The sequence below is a fragment of the Amblyomma americanum genome, chromosome 2 (genome assembly GCF_052857255.1).
Source record: "Amblyomma americanum isolate KBUSLIRL-KWMA chromosome 2, ASM5285725v1, whole genome shotgun sequence".
Classification (NCBI taxonomy): Eukaryota; Metazoa; Arthropoda; class Arachnida; order Ixodida; family Ixodidae; genus Amblyomma; species Amblyomma americanum.
In genome coordinates this window covers 25,209,403-25,219,773 of record NC_135498.1, presented here as the reverse complement: position 1 = coordinate 25,219,773, position 10,371 = coordinate 25,209,403, and the positions used below count along the sequence as shown (strand labels likewise).

General features: G+C 51.6%; 2 protein-coding genes across 3 annotated transcripts in view; one reads left to right on the top strand and one right to left on the bottom strand.

The window, feature by feature from the left end:
• LOC144120803 (uncharacterized) overlaps positions 1 to 10,371 on the bottom strand; it is a 270,149-nt gene that overhangs the window by 217,533 nt on the left and 42,245 nt on the right. The window lies entirely within an intron of this gene.
• Positions 548 to 6,785, top strand: LOC144120802 (glutathione S-transferase Mu 1-like). The gene is made up of 3 exons (XM_077653508.1): positions 548 to 765; positions 4,617 to 5,038; positions 5,861 to 6,785. The coding sequence occupies exons 2-3, from the start codon at positions 4,656 to 4,658 to the stop codon at positions 6,234 to 6,236; spliced, it is 759 nt and encodes a 252-aa protein (XP_077509634.1). The 5' UTR covers positions 548 to 765; positions 4,617 to 4,655; the 3' UTR covers positions 6,237 to 6,785.

Sequence of the window (10,371 nt, the reverse complement as noted above, 5' to 3'; positions counted from 1 at the left end):
TGCGCTGTACACGTCCACATATAGGAGTATGCTTCCAGGAACGTAGCATACGCAACTCGGAGACTGCGAGCAGATCACGCATCAAGCAAACGAAGCTGATATTCAGACAGCAAAGGGACAGCAGAACAAAGAGAGCGGATATTGGAATTCTCCCTTTTTCACACAGTTCCAAGATGCCCTTGACGTCACGCGAACTAGCCCATGTGCACATATATTCCCGGCCAAAACGACTCCGGTGAAAATATACACAGGCACAAAGGTAGGCGCAAACTAAACAAGACAGGAGCTGCACAGCCGGCGAAGCAAGTAAGCAACACACACACACCGCCAAATGACGCTCTGACAGTAATACCCTCCATCCGTCTCGCAAAAAATGGGTGCGGAGGAAGCGAGCGCCCGCGCGGGCATTCCGGGGACGTGAAACGCTTGCGACATCGAGCCGGACGGCCTGCCTGCCTGCCCGTCGGCCTTGAACGTGCAACGCGAAGCCAGCTCGCCAATAGCAAGGGAGGAAGGATGAGGGGGAGCAGCCTCTTCGTTCACATATCGTCGCTTCCTAGAAGAAAGGCCCGCTTCTCGAAGAGCGCGACACGCGCCGATAGCGCATCGCTCGGCTCTGCTCCTTGTTGCGGGACAAACGTGGTAGCAGCGAGACCGGCCGCACGATCGAAGGTGTATAGCGACTAGGCTGCGGAGGGAAAAGGATACGTTAGCCTCGAAGAAGCGGAAAGCGAGCGGGTTTGTCCCGAAGACGACCAACTAGCGGTGAGTGATGTTTGTGCCGTTTTGTGATGCGTGCAAAAAAAAAAGCAGAATAAACAAACCGCGATGGTCGGAGGAATGGATCGCGCACGCAGTTGCGGCGCATTAGAATCAAAGCATCGAGAAGCTGGACGCCTCTGTACCTTGTCTTGTTTGTTTTCCCTCTCCCTTTCGTTCTTTCTATTATCGCCCGCTCCTCCATTTCCTTGTGGCTCTTCTTTTTGCCCGAATACGATTCTTAATGCGGACTTTAGCGCTCCATTGGGTACTTTCAAGAGTTAGCCGCATTGCTGCTAGCCGATGTTATTTGCTTTTCTTGATCAATGTCATTCTGTTCCATTTCTGTTTGTTTGTATGTAGGTACGTACATCCGTTCACAAAATGAATATATACAGTGCAGTTGTGCTATGTGTGCATTGGGGCTCTGTAATGCGTATTGCAAGTGTAATATGTTTGTACTTGTGTAAATTCTGTACTTTTATCTTTTATATGTATTTCCTTCTCTTATCACTGCTGTCGAAACTGTTTGCTGTAGGCGGCTGGGACCTTTCGTCAGGTCATCGGTACCTTTAGTCCCAGCCTCCACTCGCTATGACGAGGAAATAAAGTTCATTCATTCATTCAAACGTCAATGCAATGGCGAACGTTTCTGCTATCGATCTTGCTTACTGACTCATTGCTTAACGTATTTGTGTATGAGTGAGAGTGGAGATGCAGGCACTGCACTGAGCACTATACAGCTCCGAAGACGGAGCTTGTATAAGCTAGAAAAGACCACAAAACGAGAAACTGGTGTCGCCAACACCGGCAGGTTTCGCAAGTATATTGCCTGCGTAGACACCCATTTTTGAGCACGGCTCCCAGAGGTTAGGCTGCACCGCTATTCACTTCGAATGTGCGCGTGCTTTTTTTCGTCATCAAGAGTTCCCCGGCTTAAAGTGGGGCTAATTAAACCACTACCATCGCATGTCGCGTCTCTCTTTTGGTGCCTGGTCGTTTTGCGCTCGTAACTCCATGTGACATGTCCAACCATAATGCCGGTTTACACATTTTAAAAGTAGGGCTCGCATGTACGATTCGAAAGTCGTCCACTTGCTCAGTATAACATTGTCTCCTAAAGCCAAACATTTAAAGTTTATGAGCTACTAGTAGCTAACTAATAGTCTTTAAAACTATACCTTCTAAAACGGACATGGCGTCCGCTGTGACGGACAATCCACATGGTCAGAACGCATCGTCTCATCTTTCACGGCTTTCTGGGGGAAAAAAAAAATTGTACAGATTAATAAAAAAAAGAAAGAACCCTAAGAAAGGCCATGGGCAACCAATTCCGTCAAGTTCACCGCTGTTAGCTATTACCATTCCGTTCTTTCGTTGTTTATTTGTTATTTTCTGGGAGTTGCCAGCGCCTTCGCACTTATATACGCTTGCTCCCCTTGGGTACGGTTCGCTCTTCTTCCTACACGCTTCTTCCTTCCGCGTCCTAAAGCGGGCTGCCATGTCCACAGTCCGCACATGAGCTCCAAAACAGTGAGAGATATGAAGTCAACTGCTCGCTCTGTTCTGATTTGTGCCGATTTGTTCGAATGTCACTGCGAGGCCAATCGTCTCGGACCCGACACCTTTACGACCACTAGAATATTTTGATGAAGAAAAAATAAAAAGAGACGAGTGTCTACTACGCTTAGCTATCCAAAGGCTATACGCACCTCGAGCACCGCGCAATTTTTGCACTTCGCGCACGAGTATACAGCGGGTGCGCTATCGCTGGAAACGGTTCCCTTGCAGGCGCGCGCACACGTAAGTAGAAGACACAGTGTGAAGAACTATCTTTGACCAGGCGCCCATGTCGCACCATCCTGAACCACTCGTGCTGCCGAAGCACTTGAGCGATAAGTGCCTGTTGTCGTGGGCGCCCGCCTAGCTAGTCCTCTGCGGGCTGATATATCTCCTACGTGTGTTTTCTTTATCGATGTTTTTTTTCTTACTGCACAAACATGCGCAGTGTGTGCGACTCGGCATACACCAGCCCTCGCTGTGTAAGCCTATGCCAGGCCGTGGATTGTGTCAAGCCGTTGGTGTGGCTTTCAGTCGAAGTCCTTCAACGTCAATGTGTGTTGAATGTTCTAATAGAAAAATATTTATTCAAATCTGGCATAATTCAGCTCACAGCTACAGCGAGAAAATAGGAACAAGACGGCCGCGCACCACCACCACCATCATCATCAGCAGCAGCCTGACTACACCCACTGCAGGGCAGAGGCCTCTCCCATGTATCTCCGAGTAATCCTGTCCTTTGCCCGCTCCGACCACCGTATACCCGCAAACTTGTTAATCTCATCCGCCCACCTAACTTTCTGCCGCCAAATGCTACGCTTGCCTTCTCTTGGAATCCACTCCGTTGCCCTTAAGGACCAGCGGTTGTCTTTCCTTCGCATTGCATGCCCTGCCCAAGCCCATTTCTTCCTCTTGATATGTTTAAAAGGCAAAAGGACCGCGACTCCAGAACAGGACGTAAGACGAGGTGGACAGGACAGGCGATAATCGTCTTACGTCCTGTTCTGAAGTCGCGGTTCTTTTGCCTTTTAAACATGTCAGACCAACTAGCCCAAAGTTTTCCCTTGTTCTTCCTCTTGATTTCGGCTAGGATGTACTTAATACGCGTTTGTTCCCTCACCAACTCTGCCCGCTTCTGGTTTCTTAACGTTACACCTATCATTTTTCTTTGCATAGCTCTCTGCGTTGTCCTTAACTTGAGCTGAACCCTTTTCGTTAGCCTCCACGTTTCTGCCCCGTAGGTGAGTACCGGTAAGATACAGCTGTTGTGCACTTTTCTCTCGAGGGATATTTGTGCACTGCCATTTATGATCTGAGAGGAGCTGTCGTATGCGCTCCACCCCACTCTTATTCTTCCAGTTATAACCCTCTCGTAATCCGGATCTACGGTCATTCCCTAATCACTTCCACAGTCTCGCTACTAATTGTAAAGTGTTGTTCCCTTCCGAAACCGTTGAGCATTACTATGGTTTTCTGCACACTGATTTTAGGACCCACCGTTCTGCTCTGCCTATCTATCGTATACTACTATCAACCGCTACCGTACTATTGCTGTTTTCGTTTCTTCCGCACTGTGCTACTAGGTAGGAACCTAGTCCATACACGACGTCGGCAGAAAGAAAATAATGATAGATAATTAAAGAAGTTTTGGACTGGGATGTACTACTGAAACCATTACAGCGCTCGACCGCCAGGTTATAAGGAAGTACGCTTTCTACATGATATCTTATAATGCCTACAAACCCCAAAGGTATAAGTGATGCTTACTTTATGCCTAACTTGCTTTTTTTATAAATTATACGGCCAAAGGACAGTCACGCCATCATGACACGCTTAAAAGTTCGAGGCTTGATATGAGCGCTACAAAAATCTCTTCTTGCCGGTTTATAGGCACATCAGGTGCATGCGGTTCAATATTACACAGTGAAGCAATGCAACAACAATTTTTTCAGTGCACCATATTTTGCTGAGCGCAAGGCTGCAGCGGCGCTGTGTGAAAAGACATCCGGATTCTCTCAGGACCACAACACCCTCAATACTTTGCAATCTGGCTAAGTACTGCAAACATGTCGCATACAGCTCAGCCGATATGCTGCCCATCGGGTGAACAATGACCACATCAGACTTTCTTTCTTTCTCTCTTTCTTTCCTTCCTTCTTTCTTTCTACTTTCCTTCCTCCCTCCCTTGCTCTTACCTTCCACCTACCAACCTCCTACCTTCCTCCCTGCCCTGGTCTTTATTTCTTTCTTTTCTTCTTTCTTTCACTCACTCACTCGTCCCTTGTAACCTATCGCAGAGCAAGAACAAGCACCTACATACAGGACCCAACAGCGCCATGTCCCCTGGCAAGGACCAGAAGGGCGCGAAGCCCGAGAGGGCGGTCCTGGGCTACTGGGCCGACATCCGTGGAATCGTGGAGCCCATCCGGTACATGCTCGAGTACGCGGCCGTGCCGTACGAGTACAAGACGTACCCTTGGCTGGACAAGCCCACCCCGCTGGAGAGCAAGGCCGTGTGGCTCCAGGAGAAGAAGGCGTTGGCCGCGCAGGGATTCCCCTTTCCCAACCTGCCGTACCTCGTCGACGGAGAGACCAAGGTGGTCCAGAGCCTGGCCATCATGCGCTACCTGGCGCGCAAGCACGGCCTTGTCGTGCCGGACTCGAAGCCCGCCGAGGCGGCACGCGTAGACATGCTCGAGTCACAGCTCAACGAGCTCAGGTGAGCCATGCGACTCTCGTGGTGGCGAGAAAGTGGGCGTCCTTTCGAACCGGCCTGGTGCCGACTATTGGAATGCGTCAGACTCCGCGCGAATTTCGTGAGGAACAAGAACAGTTCGCTTTTTCTTTTAACGCTTCGCTAAACTTCAGTAGCAAAGGCGTTCATGGCCTATAGTGTCCTTCATTAACCTGTTGTCATGTTGGCCATTAGTAAATCTCAGGCCAGTGCGGTGAATAAACGTCGCTTATTAAGCGGCGACGAGGAACAGGCAGCTGCTGGCTGACATAAACACGCAATGTCCTTCTTGCATAGTTCCAGCGCGAACCGTCGGAGTTGACGCCACACCTTGCTACAGGGATCTATATTAGCTCCCCTGGTACTTTAAACCTCTTGTGGCGTGCAAAGAAGACCTCTCCTTCTTCCTGAGGTTGTCATCACCGGGGTTGCTACATGAGTAACACTGCAAAAGGTCAGAAGCAAACATGGTGGCGTGCGAACTTTTGGAGAGGACATGACGTCATCAACCCAACTCCCTTTTTTGTGTCGATCGCTTCCATTTCTCCTTATCCAGTACAAACAAGGCGAGGGTCATATGTGTACGTCCCTGTTCCCGCATTTTCCGCTTTTTTTTTTATCTTCCTGTCGGCCAGCCAGTTGAGTTGAGTTGAGGTGTTGAATGCTACAGGTGGGATTAACATTGCTCATTCAGCCGGCAATTTCTCCATCGTAGCGTCACTTCTATGTTAATAATGTCCTAACGCGAATCACCTCAGTAATTCTACATGTGTGTCCCGAAGATAGCCCGCACGACGGCGCGTGCAGGTGGAGCCTGATATACTACTGCTGGGAGGACTACTTCGAGTCCGTCAAGTGGAACTTCGCCGAGGCCCTGCCCGGACAGGTGGAGCAGCTGTCGCGGGCGCTGGGCGACCGTCCCTGGCTGGCAGGCGACACGATCACCCACGTGGACTTCATGCTGTACGAGCTGCTGGACCAGTTCTCGCTCTTCAAGCCCGGCTGCCTGGACAAGCACGACAACCTCAAGGCGTACGTGGAGCGCTTCCGCCAGCTGGAGCCCATCAAGGCGTTCCTCTCGTCGGACAGGTTCCAGCCGTGGCCCGTGTTCCTGCCCTTGGCCACGCGTTGGGGAAGCGGGAAGCCCCCCGCGAGCATCGCGTCCAAGCTGGCCAAGGCCTAGAGCGAGCAACACGCGGTCCACAGCGGTCTAGGCTCACGGCATGGCCTTCGGAAAGGCCTTCATCAAGTGTCTCACGGCATGTTTTGCCTGCACACTAAACAATTTCGCACCCATAAAGGTGCAAATCAGCTTGTCCCAGACGAACACCCATAGCCACCTATTGGGTGCTAAAAAAGGGTGCAGAGATCAGCACCCTTAAGGAAGGGTGCGCTTCATGATACTTTAGATGGCGTAATGTTTGCACCCAACTATTTTTTTCATAACAGCTCTACGAATGCATGCTGGAACGGTGCTCCACATTGATTCACCCATGAAGCAAAAGCATTGGATTGACGCACACTCTCTTAAGTTTCATGCTGTGCACCTTCCCGAAGGACGCAGATCTCTGCACCCTTTCAGAGCACCCACTAGGTGATAATGGGTGTTCGTCTGGTGACAAGCTAATTTGCACCCTTATGGGAGCAAATTGTTCAGTGTGTGGTCCTCCTGGGTTCTTAATGTGTACTGCGTACCAGGACTTTTCAATAAAACAGAATTCCCTCACAGAAACGCGTGTCGTGACTGCATGGCCAGCGCCCTACTACAAGGCTATTCATTACCACTACCAACCATGTCGTCGCCATCAGCATCAACGACTCCCGAGTTGAGTCAGCTTCCAATGACCTCCAACTGTTCCTGCCTTGCACCGAACGCGGACACGCGGCTGATTGGTTATCTCCTCGTTATAGCTGTGGTGATCACTTGTCAACACAGGTGGGTCAATTAACCATGACAGGCTCTCCCGTACGGCAAGCTTTGCCATTCCGACGCCTGTTCCACACAGGCTGTACTTCGGAGCCTCTAGTTCTTCGTCATGATCACCTTCCGTGCATTTCCGTCTTCCGATTCACGTACAGAACGCCGCTGAATTTAGCACTGTCTGGCCTCTGCCATGACCAATGTTATGCGGGATATGCTAGAACAGGACACCAAGCTGGGAATCCCCCGCCGCAGTGTTCCCTCAATTACTCTCGAAAGAACTCTGCTACAGGGACACTACAGAACCACTCTTGACAGTGCGGCAGCTTCACGTTGGGACAGCTAACGGCAGCGAGAAACCAGTCTTCCGTTCTTGTTTTCACCTGTACTATTAACTGGACGAATGAAACGACGACCAGCCTGCACATTCTATATTTTCTCCCGCTTTCCGGATCAGAGGATAATGAGGAAACGATGCAGAGATTCTGAAGAGCGTTGGCTTTTACTTCACGCGGCCTCAACAACAAGCTGAAACATTACTCAAACGTTCCGTGGGAAATCTGCGCAGGATTCGGAAGAAAAAAGACAAAAATACAGAATACACACACGCCCCTAGACGACGTGCCATTCATCTTCATAAACTGTGCTAGCCTCGCATTCGGGTTTGCGCTGCACGCTCAAAATATTCTCGATCACTCAGGGACGCCTTTATAAGCGTTCCTGCCTGACGGCGGAAATCACCCCGAGTTGCTGCAAATCGGTGCTTCGCAAAACAGCCCGCCTAATGAGCCATGCGACAGGAGCGTATGCACTTGATGCGTTATGAATGCGTTCTCTCTCTCTCTCTCTAACGCACGCACGCACACAACGCAAACGCTCAGCGAAGCTGACCCAGTTCTGCGTCCCTCGCATCCTTTACAAACATAGCAGAGACACGGGGGAACACGAGCCGCTTGCGGTCCCCGGTGTGCAACATCTTTTTTTTTTTTCTGCTTGAATGCGGACACTGGTAACATTCAACGTAGAATGTTTTTGTCCCGATATTATGCGCTGCCTCACGCCTGAAGCGACGCCATGGGACGTGGCACTGGGCACTGTCGCATGCGCCCACCGGTGGTTACTGCCCCTTGGCAGCCAATCGCGAAGAGAGTAATGGTTGCTCTTTGAGGGACTAATGGGTTACAGCGCCGTAGCTAATTCCCGAAAGACCTAACCCCCTTCAAGTGCAGCACTTGCACCCTTTAGCGTACTTTGTGCATCGGGATGGCGAGCACTGCGGGCGGCAGAGCGTCGCCATTTTCGACAAGCAGCGACAGGTAACAACCACAAACGCCGAAAAACATCACTAGGATACAGGTCGTCCCGTCCTGTGCCCAGGGAATACTAGACGTGTGTGTGTGTGTGTGTGTGTGTGTGTGTGTGTGTGTGTGTGTGTGTGTGTGTGTGTGTGTGTGTGTGTGTGCGTGCGTGCGTGCGTGCGTGTGTGTGTGTGTGTGTGTGTGTGTGTGTGTGTGTGTGTGTGTGTGTGTGTGTGCGGGGGGGGAGGGGGGGGGGCGTGAGTATACGTGTGCGGGGTCAACACGCACAAAAGAAAAGAGGACCAAGGCTATGGCGTCGCTCACTGGGTAGAACATGAAGGGCAGGGAGGGGAGGGGGGGGGTGTAGTAGCGCGACCCAGGTCACCCACATAAACACGTACATAGCACACACCGTTATCGGGTCCGCGCAGCAGGGCATCCTCCCTGTGTCGCGTGTATATCGAATGCGCGCCGCGACACCGCCTCGTGGCGGTGGTGCCGTTCAGAGCGATCATCCGTCAACGCCTCCTTCGACACCGTGCCCCCCCACTCCCGAGAGGGGTCGCGCGGGTAGGGGGCGCTGCTGTCACCGCGGCGTGCCCCGCTCTTCGCTCATCCCGCTCCTCTCCTCGCTTCTCCCTACATGTGGGTTTAGGTCACACGCGCGTCGCGACTCGGCGGCGGAAAAACCGAAGCCGCGACGCGAGATTCCGCCAAGAAATGAAAAAAACGAACAAGCGCCGTCGCGGCCGATCGGCGTTGAGGAGAAGGAGCAGAGGCGAGGATCGAGAATTCCAGCGGCGGTGCAATCACACCGGCTGCCGGGCTCCCCAGTTGATGTCGGGAGAACGCGGGCGAGACGCCTCTGCACCTGCTTCCCGATGCAGCCCTGGGCAACTCGCGCTCCGGACAGGCGATGACACGGGGCCCCGCACGCGAGTTGTCACTATAGGTATAAGTGGGTGCGTGGGATGCACAAGCGTTTCGAGCCGAAGACGTGCTTTGCGTAACAGCTGCCGGATAAAAGTAGCAACCGTCCAACCCCCCCCCCCCCCCCCCCCCCCAGCATGACTTTCATTTGAACGAGTTGCTTGTAACGTGACATGGTTTGCGCAAATACGTAATGGCTGCGCGAAAAAATGGAGAAAACACACACAAATTACAGGACTGGCGTCAACTTCCAACTGAACGTGAAATAGTCGAAGCATCTTACATCAGGCAGAGGGGCCATATCTGCATAAGCCAGCCATCCGTGTCGCTGTCAGAAGAAGGGATTAGTTTTCTTGGTGGGTCATTGTCAACGCTGTAATCATTGCTTCGGTCATTTTTGGCACGTGTGCCCTCAGTCACCCTTTGTATCGTTTTTGATTTTATCTTTGCCTGCTCGTGCGGTTATTAAGTGTTTTTTTTTTTTTCCCATGAATAAACTCGGTTGGAAGCTGGCGCCAGTCCTGTCTTTGTGTGTTGTCTCCGTCCTCTTGCGCCAGCGCGTATTTGCGTAAACCATGTCATATCCGCCCCCCCCCCCCCTCGCTTTTTTTTTCATTAAAAGCGTGGGACGCTTCTCGAGAGCGACGCAAGCGTTGAAACGGTTCCTCCCCAGGTGCACGCTGACAAAAACGTCAGTTCTGTGCCAACACCATGGCCGGTATAGGGTGGTATGGTATGTGGGGTTTAACGACTCTTAGTGGGGCGCATGGGCTACGAGAGACGCAAATATTGGAGGGCTCCGGATTAATTTCGGCCACGTGGGGTACTTGAACGCGCAGACAGTGCATAACCCATGATGTCCGTCGCCGGCGGGATTCGATCCCACCACCTTGGGCTCAGCTCTGAACGCTGTCGCCACTGGCGGCCGGGCCACCGCGGAGAGTATAGTAGTAGTGGTGGTTTTATTAAATAATAATGAAAAGGAAGGAAAAGATTTTTTCTAGCCCCAGCGATACTGAAGCACCTGAGCTGGGGCAGCGGAAGTAAAGGATGGCAGGAAGAATGGAGAAATGAAATGAAAGAGGTGAGGGAGAGGGCGAGAACCGCGGAGAGTCCAACATAGGAAGTGAGTATAGGAAGTGAGGAGCTATGGAGTGCGAAGTTTGTAC

Coding starts and splice junctions, on each gene's coding strand:
- LOC144120802 (XM_077653508.1), top strand. CDS start 4,656: ATGTCCCCTGGCAAGGACCAGAAGGGCGCGAAGCCCGAGAGGGCGGTC. Junction 5,039..5,860: donor TCACAGCTCAACGAGCTCAG/GTGAGCCATGCG, acceptor CGGCGCGTGCAG/GTGGAGCCTGATATACTACT.